Source organism: Argentina silus (genome assembly GCF_951799395.1).
Source record: "Argentina silus genome assembly, chromosome: 2".
Lineage (NCBI taxonomy): Eukaryota > Metazoa > Chordata > Actinopteri > Argentiniformes > Argentinidae > Argentina > Argentina silus.
The window spans coordinates 29565229-29585228 of record NC_139656.1 but is presented as its reverse complement, the minus strand read 5'-3'; the positions used below and the strand labels follow the sequence as shown (position 1 = coordinate 29585228).

Sequence of the window (20000 nt, the reverse complement as noted above, 5' to 3'; positions counted from 1 at the left end):
AAATACAAAAGAAATATCACTGATAAAGGTGTTTGTCATCTGTCATAGGACAGCAACAATGGCAAATATGAGAAAGATATAATCTGTATGGCTGGAATGGCTGGGATGGAAATCACCTTTTATAGACAATAATATTCTAATGTAATGAAACAGACATGGTACTGTTAGTGTGTATTTCTGCATTATCTACAGTACATATATACAGTACATGTATCAGCAAGGTATACAATACATACAGCGTAAATGTAATATACTAAACACCTGCCCAGAGACTACAGTTGTAAATTAGCCAGCTGGCTACAACTGGCACATTTACAGAAATGCTAATGAATGTGCAATGTCCCTGTAGCTATTATACACTTACACCACAGTGTGGGTGTGTGTGTGTGTGTCTGTGTGTGTGTGTGTGTGTGTGTGTGTGTGTGTGTGTGTGTGTGTGTGTGTGTGTGTGTGTGTGTGTGTCTGTCTGTCTGTCTGTCTGTGTGTGTGTGTGTGTCTCTGTAAAAAAAGTAAATACATATCATGAGTATATATTAAATATACCTTTTCTATAATGGTCGAGGCCTGACAGAGAGATCCTCCTGGGGATTGGTGCAGCTTGGCCAATGAGGCGCTGCCCGCTCCCTGCCAGCGACCCACTGGATCCCTCATCAGAGGGCTGATCTGATAGGTGGAGTGGCTTGGGGGGCAGAGGAGGGGGAGTCTGTCCATCACTAGTCACCTCCAGTATCGAGGAGGAATATGGCTTGTCAAACTGGAAGACATCCGGCGTATGGTGGTGGAGAGACCGTGGAGTGGATGAGGACGATGAGAAATCACCCGGTCTGTCTTGGGAGGTGGGGGCACACGGGGCACTGAAGGGGGGGTTGGTGGTCCTGACGTGGGGGAAGGGGGACGGACAGGGCCCCGTATGGGGAAAGGGAGACGGTGAGGGATCAGTGCAGGGGGGCGAGGAAAAAAAGACATCCTCTGCAGTATTGTCCGAAGAATTCTGTTCAAGAGATCTCTCCGAGGTCGAAAAGCTGTCACATCTACAACAAAAAAAAATATATATATAGTGTGTCCATTCACTTCAAGAATATGTTGATCCAGAGTGCAAGGGTTGAGGGTTACAGATACTGTACCTGGTGATGCTCATTCTCCCCCCTGTCTCACACTGAGACAGGAAGAGGTAATCCAGTGGATGGCTGGGTTCTGATTGGCTTAGCCTCTCCGCTCGGTCATGGCTGCCACTGAATGACATAGCAGGTGAGGGCTGTGGGGAGGTCGGAGTGTGAGAGAAACCTTCCTCTGATTCTGAGAGAGAGAGAGAGAGAGAGAGAGAGAGAGAGAGAGAGAGAGAGAGAGAGAGAGAGATCAGGAGAAAGAGTGTGATCAGAATCTCTCTGAATGGCGCAGGTCAGTGTGACAGAGTAAGACAGGACTCCTGATCTGCCTGTAGTTACTGTAGCAAAGGCTTTGAAATGCAGTTGTACGTGATGTCCAGCAGGGGGCAGAGGGATGGACATACAGGAGAGGTTTTTTTTTGCTTTTGCCCACCTTAGACTAAGGCCCTACCATGTAACTAAACTACTTAAACAGCTATTTAAACAGAGCAACCCCTCTCCTAAACACATGTCCACTATGGCACAGTATATCCACAACACATGTTGTGTAAACAAGTCATATGTTGCATAAATATATGACATGTGTAGCATACACATACCACAACAGCATCGACACACTTTAACACATGAATGTCAAATTATAAGTGACTGTCAAATTGACCATAAAAAAAATAAAATAAGTAATATTTCTTTATATTTCCAAATCCATGTCTATCAATGCTTTACACGCTCATATCATTCTCGACATTTGTGGTTCAGGACATACTGTTTCGACTATAATTTTCAGCAGAAAACAATATTTAAATGCTGACTTCAACATACATTTGCATAAGAGGCATATCATAACATCATGACATCTTGAGATATACATATAAGTAATTAAAATCAAATGAGTTTTAGATTGTTTTACCCTGTAAAACAATGACACTACTTTTTTGTAGAAATGTTTTATGTCTGCAGTGGGTTTTAGCAAATTAAAGAATTGACAGCACTACAATGGATCCATTTTAAACCCAAATATTTAATGCATGTCATTATGACTAAGATATTCTTCGAGGATTGAGCACCAAACTGTACTTTTGAGTACGTTTTTGGAGTGCGCACGTTGTTTCTTTAATGCAGAGTGGGTTTAGCATAGCGCTGAATTCCAGCCAACCAGTCACAGACTCGACTAGATTACCATAAATTAAGGACATTTATTTTTTTAGTGTACTGAACAATCAACCAGGTCTGGGTGTTTCATTGACTTAATGTCTCACATTGTGTTATCTTTTCCAGTAATGTGTAAGCCTGAGTTTTGGAGATGTTCCTCTTCTCTTTGTTACGAGATCATGTCTGCTCTATCTATTCCTGACAGACAACAATGTTTTACTAACTGTTCCAACTGCCAGCTCTTATCCAGAGCTCTCCCGCTGGTGTCTGAATGGCCAAGAATCACCCTGGCTGAACTTGCACGTCTGTGCAGAGTTTGGGCTGTTTGGAGTGTTTGTAACGCAAGTTTCACAAAAAAAACTAGAACAATACTGAATTTATTAAAACATCAAAAAATCTGTTTAAACAAGTGTTTATGTTTGTAAAACGCATGAAATGATATCTGAGGAGTGCCTATGAACAATAGCCGTGCTTTAAATGTTCTCCATGGTCATTATGTGAGTAGTGTTATTTGTGTGTGTGTGTGTGTGTGTGTGTGTGTGTGTGTGTGTGTGTGTGTGTGTGTGTGTGTGTGTGTGTTACATTTACATTTATGGCATTTAGCAGACGCCTTTATCCAAAGTGACTTACAACAAATACATTTGTTTAAGTAAGTGAATCATCTATCCATCAGTCATCATAAGGTAAAGTAATCAATGCTCAGACCAGGGGCCATAGGCAGTCACAATGCTAGAAGAAGGATTTTTTTTTTATTAACAGGAGAGAAACTTGTACAGGGGGGTAGTGGGGGTGAAGAGGTCTTTAGGAGGGAGTGTGTATGTGTGTGTGTGTCTGTCTGTCTTTGCTGTACGTGGAGAAAGATAAGAAGGATTCTCTGTAAGCTAACTTCAAAGAAATGAAGTTCTCTTTTCATTTAAAGTGATGTAGTTTACACACAATAAATCATGTCATTGCATATGCTATTGAATGTGCTGTGTCTGAAAAGGTTCTCGAGCCAGAGGACTTAGAGGCAGTATACAATATGATACATGGCCTGAGCAGCATTGGGAATACAAACGTTTCTTGCAAATGCAAATGCCGAAATGTACACATGAAAAATGAACAGTGTTTACTCATTGGTTTGCATGTCATGCTGTTGAGACACAGCTATGTCAATAGACAATAGATCTGTTACGTCAGTCTACAATACTGGCAACCTGCACACACCCACGCACACACACACGCACACGCACACGCACACGTGCACACACACACATACACACACACACACACACACACACACGCACGCACACGCACACATGCCGAAGGAGGAAAGCCCTCAGGAATATTTTTTTACTAAACATATATCTACAATATATTTCTACTGTCTCTGCCCTTACCTGTCCCATCATCCAGTGGCCCGATGTGGCAGATCTGACTGATGCTGTAGACCCAGTTGGTCATCTCCTCTTCAGTTTTGGCCACCAGGTAGAAGATTCGAGAAGAAGTCTTCACCACGAAGAGGTGCTGGTTTTGGAACTCCCGCTTGACTAGGCGCTGCTCCGTCTGCATTTGGACCTCACACTCCCTCAGGTCGATGGTGCGGATGGGCTTCTTGGACGTCTTGCTTCGGTAGTACTCCAGCACGTCTGGGTTCCCACACATGCGGCCTCTTCGAAGCACGAACCAACGTTTCCTCCACGCCTGCAGGGGGACGGAGAACGTTCAGTCAGACAAATGAATCTGGTTGAAGTCCTCTAGCACAAATCATCAGTTACCTCAGTAACAAGTATTGATTAGTGTCCAGGCTGGACATTTGTTTTCATGCCTTACTACGTGGGTTAGGGTTTCATTTTGTCATGCTCCGAAATGTGCCTTTGAGTATTTGGTTATTAGTTTTGGTGCATTTCTATGTGACTTTAGTTTACATCAAGGCCTCAGTAACATAGCACTCCTCTGTCTCTTGATATCTTATGGCGTAGATCTGAAGCTGTCATTTAACAAAACCATCACAGACCTTAACACAGATGTAATTGTAACTTAACACAAATGTCTATAATCTTTACGGTTTGTCACTTACAGACAGTGACTGAACACTGATGATCATGTAGTCCTTTTGCATTGTGACCTGTGACAATCAGTTTATGCCACATGCAATTCACCATGGAAAGGACAGGCTTAGTCGTGGAACAAGTGTCACAGCACAGAGACCATGTTCAAGGGCAGATTTAGCAACATAGTATTCATACCTCAAGTTAGACAACACCCTATTTCTTGCTTTTGGTCTGGTTGTTGTGCAGAACTGACAGCAACGTTTCCCAGAAGTGCAAAGAAGAGGAAGTTAATTCTATGCAGGAGAAAATGTCAGACACATAAAGAAAAAAACTATTTCTGCAGCAGTTGGTCACTACCGAATTGGAAAATATTAAAGATGAATGCATCGGTTTAAGTAAATAAAAGTGATGTACTGTAAAATGTCAACAGCATACAGTAGCTTTTGAGTAATAAACCCAACAACAATAATGCTCATCATTTGAAAGATCTACAAGCAATCAAGTTACAATCCACTGTTGTGTTATGTAGTTCATTACCACCCTCTTGATTAGGGTATTATTGGTGAGTTACATTTAATGCGTGGCCCTTTATTTTTAAACTGAACAGTAACATGAAGTATGATGGTGAATCATTACTATTTTAGTTGGTGGACTTTTAGGCTAATTTAAAGTGAGCAATGACTCACACGGACATCTAGATGCTGCTGTCAAATATTCATAAGTGACCTCCATACAGTGTCTGTTTTTCAAACTTCTGCAATGTATTATTTAGAGCCATTTCAAACAGCACCTTTGAATTTTTATATTTTTATACCATTGCCTCATAAATTCAGCATTCAGGTGATTCATGTATTATTCATCAGAAGAATGGATGTTGGCATGAAATACTGGAAGCCATGAAATAACAACTTTCTTTTGCTTCTTTTTCATTTTATTTTTGGAAGTATTTGAAGAAAAGCAGCCAACTAATGTCTAACAAATACAATCTAAAAAGCTATTGCCAACAACATTGTAGGAGGATTGTCAATCCTGTGATTCCCATCTCTGTTGACTAGGCATCGTCTGCAATGCTGCAAATGATGTATTTTGGGAATATACCTCTATGCAACGATCTTTCCAGAGAGTTTCCAAAAAACAGTTTGTTCACTTTGTTTAAAACCAAAACTGTGGCTTGTTGTGCCCACACCGCTTTCATATCTACCATAAACATTGGACAAGTTTTAAATCCTCATTTGCTCCACATTGTACTGGTAAAGATGACAGAGATCAGGGCAGCTTATATTCATCATCAGAGGGACAGGTTCAGTGAGTCAATACACCGGCCGAAACATACTGTGTTGGCTTGCATATTTTCCTTTCACATTGTTCTTTTCCAGCACTGTTTCAGCAACCATGGTGAATGCTTAACCAGGCCAGCTCAGTACAGCTCAGCTAAGATCAGCTTGGTTGAGCTCTGTAGTGTAAAGCCTGTTTAAGTGGGAGAATATTTAACACACTAAATATACACGAGGGGAAATACAGCATACGCACGCTTCAGAAAGCCCTTCAATACGCATGCATTAAAACACTTCCTGGTGGTTGATAATGACCTGATTCTGCCTAAGCCCAACTCTCACTCTAAGCCAAAGTGGGGAGAACCTTACCATGATTCTACATGACATTTAAGTGTATTGCATGTAATGGATAATAACTGTGTTAATCAATATGACTTAAGTGTGGATAGTTCTATACCATCAGTTCGGATTATATATCATTTCATATAATACTTTTCATTAAGCTGTGTGTAAACCATTACGTTGTATTCAACTATTAATCAACTATTAATCAACTGTTATTATTGAACCATTTTATCTTATTGATCCTTTCATGTATTGTATTTACCCTTACCTGTATGTCTTTGACTCTGGTGTGTTGGTGTGTTTGAATTTGTTTGTACAACAGCATGAGTAGCAGCAAAAACCGCTGTGACCCTTGCCTATTACAGAGTGTAAGCAGCCTGTGACGTGGATCCATTGACTTGCCCTCTCTGATTATCTGTCTGATCAGTGTTTGAAAGACCTAGTGGATGTGTACCTTCATTTGAGTGATTAGTCTTCTGTGCCCACACACTTTGCTATTGTATATGATTTGGTTCTTGGAATGGAAAACCATGTCCTTCCTGTTTGTCTGTGTCCTCCACAGAGCCCTTGAACTGTTTTCCACCAAACACCGTCTCTGAAGTCACTCTCCCTCAAGTGAATTAGTAGAGCCCTCCTTCCTCTGTGCTAGTTTTCTCCTCTGTAGAGGAAGTGCAAATAGCCATCATAAAGCCCTGGTCATTTCTGCCTGTCATAAAGCCCTGGTCATTTCTGCCTGTCATACAGCCCTGGTCATTTCTGCCTGTCAGGTCATTTGGAACTGCTTGGCAGTGACAGCACTTCCCATGTTTTGCAATACACACCCAAATTTCACAGAGAGGCTAACAGTCTCAACACACATGCCAGAATGGGTGGCCTCCCTCTTTCCTTCCCTACACAACAACACTCTCACATGACCCCTACACAAACACTTGTCCCCGGTTCATTACTGGTCAAATGCTAGTCATGACATGTAAGCGTTTGAAAAAACACTGTTCAGGCAAACCCATCTTTGAATTTGTAAACAAAGTTTTACATTGTAAACGCAATGCCTGAGGGGCAGGTGATATAGCAGATAAAGACCTCTATATTTACTGAGAGGACATCCAAATGTTGTTTTCCCAATGCAGTGGTGATGCATGGCAGCATAGCTAGCACTGCAACAGCAGATCCTATGCCCCCACAATAAGATGAGGAAGAAGGCAGAAGGAAGGTTGCATAAAAACATTGTTTATACCGGTCATGACTCCACACACCCAAGCCTCATCTAAAAGATCCACCAACAGTATCTTGGAAACTAACGGCATAGCAGTGCTGATGGCTGAGAATCACACACACACATGCTCGCATGCACGCACACACACACACACACACACACACACACACACACACACACACACGCATACACACACACACACACACACACACACGCATACACACGCATACACACACACACACACACACACACACACACACGCATACACACACACACACACACACACACACACACACACACACACACACACACACACACACACACACACACGGAGCTCTGCAGCAGGAAGGTACTACTCCTGCTTGGGTAGAATGCATCACAATAGACATAAGCCACCCACCCGCCCAGCCTGTTCCCGCACTCACATATCTCTTTAGTTTCTTCTCCGGAGGAGATTTGATGAGCCAGCCGGTGCAGACCACATCCCCTGCACTCATCTTGACTGCAGAGTGAATCCGGCGTGTTTTCTAGACAGAATTGTCTCCAAGCACCGCTACTGCTGCTGTGAAACTGAGAGCAGCACCAGGCAAATCCTGTGTTTTTGTATACAGCCTACAGCCGCACAAAAAAGGAGGAAGTCAAGCCATTGATCACACTGACAGACAAGGGGAGAGGGAGAGAAAAGAGAGAGAGAGAGAGAGAGAGACAGAGAGTGAGAGAGAGCAAGGGAGAGAGAGGGGGGTGGCGTGTGTAAGCTTGTGTCTGTATGTGTGTGGGTCTGACAGAGAGAGAGAGCGCGGGGGGGGGGGGGGGGGGGGGGTTGCAGAGTAGATGTGGGAGGAGGTATCCTTTTCTACATGACTAAGACATTTAATAAACAGAGTAGCACGCATGTGGATGAGCTGTAGATCTGAACTGCCTGAAAAGTGCTGTGAAGGGACTTCTGGCCATCTGTCACATAAGCCCTCCCATGTTCACAATGAACCAAAGAATAACCTTGGTCTCGCAGACTTGCAAATGAACAATAATACACAACAGCATTCATTAATTTAATTTAAGATTGTATGATATAATAGAAATCTATAAAGACATCAAATAAAAATGAAATAACAAATAATGTTAATATAATGAATAAAAAGAATGTTGAGCTCGGGCAATATACTGAGAAAAATACATAATATCATATACCATACCATTGCAATGCTTGTGAGACATCCTAACTTGTCAATTTGGACTGGTGTGGTCCCGAAGATATAAAAGGTGGCACAGGTGCTCCCGCTTCATAAAGGAGGCGACCCTAGTGACTTAAATAACCATAGTCCAATTCCAACTGTTGCTAGAAACAGTTAATGTAAATGTCCAACTTCGTACCTTTCCAAATTACAACTGTGTCTTGAATAATTGTCAATCTGGCTTTAGGGCTGGTCATAGCAACAAGCACGCTGCATCTCTAGTGATAAACGACATTGTTAATACTCTTGATATGAGGAAGACTGTGCAGCCCTCTTTATTGATCTGCCTGAAGCGTTCGACACTTTGGATCACTCTTTATTATTGGAAAGACTGCCTTGCGTTGGCTTGAATAAAACTGCTTGTAATTGGTTCCAGAACAACTGAACTGACAGAACTCAATCTATTGTGGCTGATGGTTTGCGATCCCAGTTCATAGACGTCGCTAAAGGAGTACCTCAAGGTTGCAATTTAGGACCGATGCTCCTCACTATCTATATTCACAATATTGGTTCCCTTTTAACTAACTGTAAATTACACCTGTATGCCAATGACACCATTGTTTATTCATGTGCTTCCTTGATGCAGCAGGCTATGGATGATCTACAGACTGCCTTCAACTTTATTCTAAAATTGCTCAGACTGTATGCTGTTCTCCAGGGCTCACAACGCAAATTCCACAGACCTCTATGTCTGTATCCTGAACACTGCTCAAATAGAGAGGGTCACATCCTATACAGTGCATTTGGAAAGTATTCAGAGCCCTTCACTTTTTCCACATTTTGCTATGTTACAGCCTTATTCTAAAATGGATGAAATTATTTTTTTTCCTCATCAATCTGCACACAATACCCCATAATGACAAAGCAAAAACAAGTTGCTAATTTATGAAAAAGAAAATTTTTTAATATCATCTTTACATAAGTATTCATACCCTTTGATATGACACTCGAAATTGAGCTCAGGTGCATGATTTAGAATGGCACACACCTGTCTATATAAGGTCCCACAGTTGACAGTGCATGTCAGAGCAAAAACTAGGCCATGAGGTCTTGAATTGTCCATAGACATCCGAGACAGGATTGTGTTGAAGCACAGATCTGGGGAAGGGTACAAAAATATGTCTGCAGTATTGAAGGTCCCCAAGAACACAGTAGCCTCCATCGTTCTTAAATGGAAGAAGTTTGGAACAGCCAAGACTCTTCCTAGAGCTGGCTGCCTGGCCAAACTGAGCAATAGGGGGAGAAGGGCCATCGTCAGGGAGGTGACCAAGAACCCAAAGGTCACTCTGACAGAGCTCCAGAGTTCCTCTGTGGAGATGGGAGAACCTTCCAAAAGGACAAACATCAGTTTGTCAAAAGGCACGTAAAGGACTCTCTGACCATGAGAAACACGATTCTCTGGTCTGATGAAACCAAGATTGAACTCTTTGGCCTGAATGCCAAGCGTCACGTCTGGAGGAAACCAGGCGCCGCTCATCACCTGGCCAATACCATCCCTAAGGTGAAGCATGGTGGTGGCAGCATCATGCTGTGGGGATGTTTTTCAGTTGCAGGGACTGGGAGACTAGTCAGGATCAAGGGAAAGATGAACGGAGCAAAGTACAGAGAGATCCTTGATGAAAACCTGCTCCAGAGCGCTCAAGACCTCAGACTGGGGTGAAGGTTCACCGTCCAACAGGACAACGACCCTAAGCACACAGCCAAGACAACGCAGGAGTGGCTTTGGGACAAGTCTCTAAATATCCTTGATTGACCCAGCCAGAGCCCGGACATGAACCCGATCGAACATCTCTGGAGAGACCTGAAAATAGCTGTGCACCGACGCTCCCCATCCAACCTGACAGAGCTTGAGAGGATCTGCAGAGAAGAATGGGAGAAACTCCCCAAATACAGGTGTGCAAAGCTTGTAGCATCATACCCAAGAAGACTTGAGGCTGTAATCGTTGCCAAAGGTGCTTCAACAAAGTACTGAGTAAAGAGTCTGAATACTTATGTAAATGTGATATTTAATTTTTTAATTTTTAATAAATTAGCAACAATTTCTAAAAACCTGTTTTTGCTTTGTCATTATTGTGTATTGTGTGTAGATTGATGAGGAAAAAAAATGAATTGAATCCATTTTAGAATACGGCTGTAACATAACATAATGTGGAAAAAGTGAAGGGGTCTGAATACTTTTCGGAATGCACTATACATATCTAGGAATCTGGATTTATGACAAATTGTCTTTTAAAACGCATGTAGATACCCTAACCAAAATGAAACTGAAAATGAAAGTTGGATTCTTGTACGGGAATAGGTCCTAATTTACTATAGAGGACAGGAAGAAAATTGTTTCCGGCAACGGTCTACCAGTTCTTTACTACGGAGATATAATGTTATCCATGCAGCCACCACCACATTAAAATAATTGGATTTAGTGTATAATTATAACTGGTTTCGTAGCCTTTGTACGTTATATCAATCTGTAGGATGGCCATCCCTGTCTTGTAGAAGGGCCCAACATTGGCTCCTCTATACACTCACCAAACACTTTATTAGGAACACTATACTAATACTGGTCCTCCCTTTGTTCTCAAAACAGCCTCAATTCTTTGTGGCATTGATTCCACAAGATGTTCCTTTGAGATTCTGGTCCATGATGACATGATTGCATCACGCAATTCCTGCAGATTTTTCAGCTGCACTTTCAAGCTGTGAATTTCCCGTTCTACCACATCCCAAAGGTATTCTATTGGATTCAGATCCAGTGACTGGGAAGGCCACTGAAGAACACTGAACTCATTGTCATGTTCATGAAACCAGTTTGAGACAATTTTTTCTTTGTGACATGGTGCATTATCATGCTGGAAGTAGCCATTAGAAGATGGGTCAATTGTGGCCATGAGGGAATGCACATGGTCAGCAACAATACTCAAATAGGCTGTGGCATTCAAGCGATGCTTGATTGGTATTAACAGGCCCAAAGTGTGCCAAGAAAACATTCCCCACACCATTACACCACCTCCACCATGAGAAGGTGTACAGGTGTTCCTAATAAAGTGTTCAGTGAGTGCATATATGAAGCTATTCTACAGAAACTTAAATTTTACCTGACTTCCCTTCTCCACTTGCATTTTCTCAGAGTACCAAACCAGTTCCACACGTTTCGTCTTAACTAGGTAAATAGGCCTTTAGTTTTGGACTACTTGGAACGATCTTCAAAGCGTACTCAAATTAGATTATTATGCGTTACTTGGTCAGTTTAAGACCTTAATAAAAGACCTGTCACCTGAGGCATGTACATGGTTTAATTGATTATATTGTGTAAATTGATTTCGTAATTGATATGTAATTAACGAATTATGTTTGTAACTTGAATGTACATTTATGATGTGTTTCATGTTTGTAAGCAGGGCTCCTCCGAAAAAGAGACTTTGGTCCGCTGCCTAAAATAAAAGTTTAATAAAAGATCAAATAAATAATAATCCTGAATTTATGCTGAACTAGACATCTACACTTTCACAGCTATCGCCGATCGCCCTCTTGTGTTCAGTCATATACTTACCCACATTGTCAGACCCAGACGGTGTCATCGCGGTATTTCCCTGCTGTATACACGCGAGACGTTCTCACCAAGGGGGCGTATGCTTTTTATGTACAGTCTGATATGACGTAGCAAGCTTTATTGCCATGTTGAACTTACACAGCCAGGTCTAAAATAACTCATGACAAACATTTTGTCGCCATAATGTCAGATGAAGAGGTTCCGTCAACTTCAAAAGAGCCCGAACTCGAGGCGGAGGAGGTAAGCATAGAAGCGGACATCTTCTTTTGCAGATATTGGAGATACAGTGTGTATAAGTTTGCTGTATTGTTCATTCAGGGGGGCCGAGGGGGAACATGGCGGGAAGGAGGCTCCACATCTGCCTCGCTCTTTACAGATGTTAGTGGACCAAAGGGCTGTACAATGCTCGTCCCCGTGCAATCTAAAGGCTTTTTGGAATACAATTGAATATCCCCACAGACTTTTAAAGCTGCAGAATTGTGACCAGTAGCGTAGCCTCCGATTCCCAGCCCGACCCCACTGTAGCTTGTCTTCTGTCACATTCACTCCAGCCCGGAACAGCACATTGGCCGCCTGCAGCCTCAAACCAGCTGTCTCCTCTCAACAGCTGTCTGCTTGTTGCGCGTTGGTTGAATGTCAAGTTTGTTTGGCTACAGTATGATGAAGAATAGGCTACGTTAGCTGAGTGATTGAATACCGTAGCTTGACGTCGGACACACATTAATCTCGTCCAGACACTTGACCCTAAATGCAAGCATATCACTTCTGTGTGTCAAGTGCATTGAGGACAGTTGTATCCATCACAATGTGCAACCAGATCCACATCAAATCATAGATCTAGGCTAAGATGTGTGCAATGTATACGTTGAATGACAGTGTGGTTGAAATATCTATGATTGAGAGCAGACCATGATCCCTGAAATGGTCAAGACTTTACTGTAATATAGGTAATACTTTGCTGTTGTGCTGAAAATGCAAAAAAAGAGAAGAATATTTGTGCACAAAAATAGAATAGAGAACAGTATTAGCAATGCAGAAATCACAAAGTTGCCTACTTTTTATTTCCAGGTGGAAGATCCCCCATTTCAGCTGAAACCACCTCCAAAGGCTGTTCCAAAAGTTGAGGGGGACGTGGATCCTGAATATGAGGAGAAGAGGGTGAGGGGGGAGGGAGGAGAAGAGGGGGGTGGGGGAGACGGGACAGGGTGTGGGGGGAGGGAGGAGAAGAGGGGGATGGGGGAGGGAGGAGAAGAGGGGGATGGGGGAGACGGGACGGGGTATGAGGAGAAGAGGGTGAGGGGGGAGGGAGGAGAAGAGGGGGATGGGGGAGACGGGACGGGGTATGAGGAGAAGAGGGTGAGGGGGGAGGGAGGAGAAGAGGGGGGTGGGGGAGACGGGACGGGGTGAGGGGGAGGGAGGAGAAGAGGGGGATGGGGGAGGGAGAAGAAGAGGGGGATGGGGGAGACGGGACGGGGTATGAGGAGAAGAGGGTGAGGGAGGAGAAGAGGGTGAGGGGGGAGGGAGGAGAAGAGGGGGATGGGGGAGACGGGACGGGGTATGAGGAGAAGAGGGTGAGGGGGGAGGGAGGAGAAGAGGGGGATGGGGGAGACGGGACGGGGTGGGGGGTGGATCCTGAGTATGAGGAGAAGAGGGGGAGGGGAGAGAATCTTTCTGGTTTTTGCATGTAGAATATATTAGGCATGCAGAATTGTTTTTTTTAAATTATTTTTTGATACGCAGACATACAAGATCCATCCAGTTCAACTGTGACTCACAACAAGAACAATACTAAACATAAAATAAATAAACAATAAATACAATACAGACAATATGAACTATTAAGGAACCATAGACTCCCAAGCAAAAAACTCCCCAGAGAGGGGGGGGGGGGGGGGGGCGGACATAGGGCACGGTGGCAAGGAAAAACTCCCTGGGAGGAAGAAACCTTGAGAGGAACCATACTCCAAGGGGGAACCATCGTCCTCTGGATTGTATAATTGAAGCTTGTGCGTCCATTGGAGTTGGTCCAGGCCCACTCTAAAGCTTTGGTGTAGATCTGACCTACAGATACACAAGATACAAGCCAAGACAGAGACAGATACACATACATAACATACCCAAGGTACTGGGGTTGTTAGCAATTGTGTATAATTGTCTTGCAAAATCTATAAAATAATAATTGAATTTTACATATAATATTGCATTTGCAGGGAAAATACAGTAGTGATAACCATGTGATATAATGTAATCATTGATTGAATTCTGGGCCAGGTATTTTAGAAAAACAACTTTTGCCATTTGTGGTAAATCTGTAGAAGTGCAAGGTGCAGTTAGTCAGTAATACAGGTGATAGAGAGAGTGTAGACACTATTTTAAAGGCTATTTTCACTTCCTCATTTTGCGAAAATGCACATCAAAACAGTAAAGTGGGATTAGTTCCAGCCAGAGAAACCTGTCAGTCCTCCCCACCAGCTGGTAAAGCAAGTCGCCTCATACACAATCCTACGTGACATCACACAGCATGTGACTTTTCACTCTAAGAGGCAATTGGAGATTTGGAATTTTAAGCCAAAATGAAATATTTCCACTAAAACTATGATTTTCTGACTAAAATCATTGTAAAATGGCACAGACTGCTGGGTCTGCAAGAGAGGATAGAGATTAAAAATTGGCATGATATTGTAGTTAAATGATATCTCATTTTGTATCAACAACTAACAGGTATTGATGTATTTCTGTTCTTTTTTCCTGTCCTCCATTTTCTTTCTTTCTTTCTTTTTTAGAAAACAGACAGAGCAAATCGGTTTGAGTTTCTGTTGAAGCAAACGGAACTCTTTGCCCACTTTATCCAGCCTGCATCCCAGAAGTCCCCTACTTCACCCCTGAAAGTGAAACTTGGGCGACCTCGAATCAAACAGGATGAAAAACAAAATCTTCTCTCTGTTGGAGAGTAAGTGACTTCTATTTTGGTCAAGCGGTCCGGCTTTTAACTTGAACAACAACACAATTCTAATGGACAGGCCTATATCTCTGTTACTCTTGATAACCAAGCTGTCTTCATGCATACATCATAAATAATCAAAGTGCACTGTATCTCTGCAAAGTGCACTGTATATAAAGGTGTTTGATTTAATATAAAGGTGTTTAATTAATTTACTTGTCTGTCACCTTGTTTTCAGTAACCGCCACCGACGCACAGAACAAGAGGAAGATGAGGAGTTATTATCTGAGAGCAGGAAGGCTGCCAACGTTTTGGTTCGATTTGAAGAGTCCCCATCCTGTATGTTTTCACTGTCCCCTCAGTAGAACCATTTAGCCATTTTTCTACCTTTCATGACAATTACCAGCCATTTGTGAACAGCTGATAATGGTTTTATTTGTTTGTTTTTTAACGATCGTTTCAACAATTTTTCCAGATGTAAAAAATGGAACACTAAGAGATTACCAAGTCAGAGGTCTTAATTGGATGATCTCCCTTTATGAGAATGGCATTAATGGAATCCTGGCTGATGAGATGGTATGACTACTTTAAAAACACATAGGCCTGATGGTTGATGTTCTTTTACCAGAAATACGCACCAGTGGTTGGTAGTTATCATTATTCACTGTATTTGAACTTAGGCTGTTTTTTTATTTGTGTATTGATCACAGGGCTTGGGGAAGACCCTCCAGACCATTGCTCTGCTGGGGTACCTGAAGCATTACAGGAACATCCCAGGCCCTCACATGGTTCTGGTGCCTAAATCAACACTCCACAACTGGATGAATGAGTTCAAGCGCTGGGTGCCCACCCTCAAGGCTGTCTGTCTCATTGGTGACAAGGACGCAAGAGTGTGCAGTGGTTTTTATTTTCTCACAATTGATATTGATTCACAATTTGCCCTGTAATAACACCCTTATTGTAACAAAGACTGCTAATGAGTCATTTGATGAACTTTCACCTTATTGGCCATTTCCAGGCTGCGTTCATCCGTGATGTCATGATGCCAGGAGAATGGGATGTTTGTGTCACATCCTATGAAATGGTCATCAGAGAGAAATCAGTCTTCAAGAAGTTCAACTGGAGATACCTTGTCATTGACGAAGCTCACAGGATCAAAAATGAGAAGTCCAAGGTATGGATTGCAAAATGATTTTGTGTGTCCCAGCTCCCTTTTGCTGGACCATGACCACTCTGTGCCTGATGTTCTAAGGTTTTGTATTTAAGTGAGTATAGTCTTGTATTCTTCCTAATGCACATTTCTGCTCAATTCAAATTCATTTTTAATTTAATCTTGAAATGTATCACGCCCTCTGAGATTGTTCCTTCCAACTCTGTCCCAACCCAGCTCTCTGAGATTGTTCGTGAGTTTAAAACGACCAACCGGCTCCTTCTAACTGGAACGCCCTTACAGAACAACCTCCATGAGTTGTGGTCACTGCTCAACTTCCTCTTACCAGATGTGTTCAACTCTGCCAACGTAAGTCCTTCCCTTGTCTCTCCCTTTATTCTTCTAGCCATATTCCCGTCCTTAGAATTAGAATACCCAATGGGGCTGGTAAAAAATATCCCTGACATGCTCTGTTGCTCCAGGCGAAATGAACTGCATTATTTTGTTGTTTTGTCTCGAAAGGCCCTCCAGCACTACCTTAATATTGTCTATTTCAATGAGCCTCAGTCTGTCACTGAACTTTTCGGGCCCATGTGAAGTGCCTCTTGACTTTCCCAGATGTGCCAAGCAAGGAAAGCTAGCCTTAGGCACAGCTCCCTACGACTGTCAGGCCCTCAGAGTTGGCCTTGGATGCCTCCCTGGAGGCTGTGGCTGATCATATGTATTCTGTGCTGTCCCTTTCTATAATACACCCCGCTCTGCTCCTCTGAATCCGAAGCACAATCCTCCCTTCTCATTGTGATTTTTCCCCGAAAGACTGTTAACTTTTATGGAAATCTTTATGCATTGAAAATAAAGGACCGTTTTCATTTGATCCTCAGGACTTTGATTCCTGGTTTGATACAAACAACTGTCTGGGGGACCAGAAACTGGTGGAGCGACTGCATGCGGTACGTTGTGTTTTACACCCACTGCCCTCAGAGAGTTCACACCAGAGCCCTCCTCATTTTCCTTTTCCGCTCGTTTGTTGAAAATACTGAATAACAGCCAATATAAAGAAATACATCGGCCTACATGATGCAAATAAATGTGTGTTGACTTACTGTGAGTTATTCACACTTTCGTTAGATATTTTTTCATTTTTTTTTTTCATTCTTCTTTGTTCAGGTGTTGAGGCCTTTCCTTCTGCGCCGCATCAAAGCTGAGGTGGAGAAAAGCCTCCCTCCAAAGAAAGAGGTGAAAATCTACCTGGGACTGAGTAAGATGCAGAGAGAATGGTACGTGTTTTACACATTTTGTAGTCATCTTTTCTCTCCCACTGTCACCCATACACTGTAACCTTTAACCTTTCTTCTAATGAAATTCAATCCAATTTCTTTCTGGCGTGGTGAACAAAGCCAAAAATTGCATTTTTATCTGTTCTTTGATGTATCTCAGGTACACAAGGATTTTGATGAAGGACATCGACATCCTCAATTCAGCAGGAAAGATGGACAAGATGCGTCTGTTGAACATCCTAATGCAGCTGAGGAAGTGTTGCAACCACCCGTACCTGTTTGACGGGGCAGAGCCTGGCCCTCCCTACACCACCGACACTCACCTGGTCACCAACAGCGGCAAGATGGTGGCCTTGGACAAACTGCTCCCCAAAGTCCAGGAGCAAGGTGCTTCACCCTCTTTGAGAGTTCAATAAATGCATTAGGTTCCCCAACAAATGATGAGGAAAGGAATTTAAAGGAAGAATACAGTACATTTTTAAATGTTTATGCCATATAACATTTTGCAGTTGTTTCTGACTTTGTAAGGATTTTCTGTGCCAACCCGGATGCCTTGAAGCGGCTGGTGAAGGGCAAGGAATTGGTTATGTGAAACGGGAAATGATTCAATTCTCAATGCCCAAATGGTTGCATACTGTTGAAGGATATCAGGATTCACATGTTGAATTTATCATTTGCTCACAAAGCTTTTTATATGAGAAAAGTTAATTTGACTCAAATCAGCCATGCTCATTTAAAATCACAATAATGAAACCTTCCTGCCTTCGCAAGAAACCTCATGAATAATTGTCTCCTTCTGTGGAGATTAAGCCAGAGCCGTGTGACCTGATGTGTACGCTGTTCCCTCATGGCCTCATTGGTGTTTGGTCTCATTGGTTTGCCAGGGTCCAGAGTCCTGATCTTCAGTCAGATGACCAGAGTCCTGGACATCCTGGAGGACTACTGCATGTGGAGAGGTTTTGAGTACTGCCGTCTAGATGGGAACACTCCACATGAAGCTAGACAGGTAGGGGAGACTCCAGAACCACAGACTCCCACAGAAACCATAGAGCGCTACAGTATACACTTCTAGAAAAAAAGGTGCTACCTAGAACCATAAAGGTTTCTTCGGCTGTCCCTGTGGGAGAACCCTTTGAAGAACCCTTTTGGGTTCCATGTAGACCCCTTTTGGGTTCCATGTAGAACCCTTTTGGGTGCCATTTAGAACCTTCCGTGGAAAAGGTTCTACATGGAACCCCCAAAATAGTTCTTCATACAGGTTCTTCAAAGTGTTCTCCAAGAGGGACAACTGAAGAACCCTTTAGGGAAACATTTTTCTAAGAGACAGTATACTGCTTGAAGACTTGAATACACAACTACATGTAAACAGTAGATTTTACTATACTCCAAATAGCCTTATATATATGAGTATATACATTATAACATGCCTTTTATATATAAGTATATACAGTATAACATGCCTTTTATATATAAGTATATACATTATAACATGCCTTTTATATATAAGTATATACAGTATAACATGCCTTTTCTTTATGAACATTTTTATAGCAAGCCATAGAGGGCTACAACGCACCAAACAGTAGCAAGTTCATTTTCATGTTGAGCACCAGAGCGGGCGGGCTGGGCATTAACCTGGCTACTGCAGACGTGGTCATCCTGTATGACTCTGACTGGAACCCTCAAGTGGACCTGCAAGCCATGGTCAGAAACACCTCAGCTGTGTCTTACTTGGGTGTCTATTTACAAATATTTAAAAACAAAAGTATTTATTGAACATTTGTAACGGATAGTGGAGAATAGTGGAGTGCCCAAAAATTCCTTCCAGGAAATAGAAAACTAAGGACGCGGAAGCACTCTTGGGTTTACAGGTAAAACTGGGTTGTTTTTAGTGTCATGCACACAATCAAAAGTACCCAAAGGGTTTAGGGTTAGGGTTAGTAATGACATATAACATATAATAACATGTCATGAAAAAGGAATTACCCAGCTCAAAAAAGGTGGAGCAGCAGTCAGGGACGAGAGCGAGATGTTTGGACCAGGCTGTGGTCCTGGTCAGGCTGTGGTCCTGGTCAGGCTGTGGTCCTGGTCAGGCTGTGGTCCTGGTCAGACGTCTCTCTCCTCCCCGAGTGCTGCTCTGACAACACCTGCAATCCCAAGACTGCTTCCTCAAATTCTGTTTTGTATTCCTGCATGGAATTTCTTGGCACTCGCTATTCTCCACTACCTCCCCCTGACTTCTTGAAAAGTAATTATTAGGCATAAGTACGAAATCCTGGTATAATTGATCTTGTTTTCAACACCAGACGTCATGCAGACGACAATTCTGGCAACAATGATATGAGTATTATATTCTACAAACGTGTACCATGTTTATGTGCTTGTGAAATGTGTCTTGTTTCAGAGAAATGTAGACACTTGTTAAAGTAAGGCAATCAGTGTCTTTGTTTTTGACCCTCTAGGACAGGGCTCATAGAATTGGTCAGAAGAAACCAGTGCGTGTGTTTCGCCTCATCACTGATAATACAGTCGAAGAGAGGATTGTAGAGAGAGCTGAGATGAAATTGAGGCTAGACTCCATTGTTATACAACAAGGTATTCAGCATGGCTTTTTCAAAAAAAAAAAAAAAAAAAATGTTTTATCCCAAAGCAGTTATTCAATGGGAGACATAACATTTTTCGTTTTTATGTGGTCTTTAAGTCTTACCACATTATTATGAAAATATTTCA

At 42.5% G+C, this 20000-nt stretch overlaps 2 protein-coding genes across 3 annotated transcripts in view; one reads left to right on the top strand and one right to left on the bottom strand.

Annotated features, from left to right (window-relative positions):
- The window catches only part of gab3 (GRB2 associated binding protein 3), a 12757-nt gene extending 4951 nt beyond the window's left edge, over positions 1-7806 (bottom strand). For both annotated transcript variants that reach the window (XM_083665041.1, XM_083665042.1), the window contains exons 1-4: positions 7549-7806; positions 3638-3941; positions 1125-1296; positions 544-1031 (exon numbers count right to left, since the gene is read on the bottom strand). In XM_083665041.1, the coding sequence (XP_083521167.1) occupies positions 544-1031; positions 1125-1296; positions 3638-3941; positions 7549-7620 (1036 nt within the window). In that variant the 5' untranslated portion in view covers positions 7621-7806. The remainder of the gene's footprint in view (positions 1-543; positions 1032-1124; positions 1297-3637; positions 3942-7548) is intronic.
- Positions 7807-12017: 4211 nt separating this feature from the next.
- smarca1 (SNF2 related chromatin remodeling ATPase 1) overlaps positions 12018-20000 on the top strand; it is a 13670-nt gene continuing 5687 nt past the window's right edge. Inside the window, exons 1-14 of the mRNA XM_083697547.1 lie at positions 12018-12142; positions 12971-13060; positions 14686-14852; positions 15082-15182; positions 15319-15419; positions 15554-15733; positions 15862-16017; positions 16231-16362; positions 16875-16943; positions 17161-17270; positions 17431-17657; positions 18155-18276; positions 18822-18974; positions 19733-19865. Of these exons, the coding sequence (XP_083553673.1) occupies positions 12086-12142; positions 12971-13060; positions 14686-14852; positions 15082-15182; positions 15319-15419; positions 15554-15733; positions 15862-16017; positions 16231-16362; positions 16875-16943; positions 17161-17270; positions 17431-17657; positions 18155-18276; positions 18822-18974; positions 19733-19865 (1798 nt within the window). The 5' untranslated portion in view covers positions 12018-12085. The remainder of the gene's footprint in view (positions 12143-12970; positions 13061-14685; positions 14853-15081; positions 15183-15318; positions 15420-15553; positions 15734-15861; positions 16018-16230; positions 16363-16874; positions 16944-17160; positions 17271-17430; positions 17658-18154; positions 18277-18821; positions 18975-19732; positions 19866-20000) is intronic.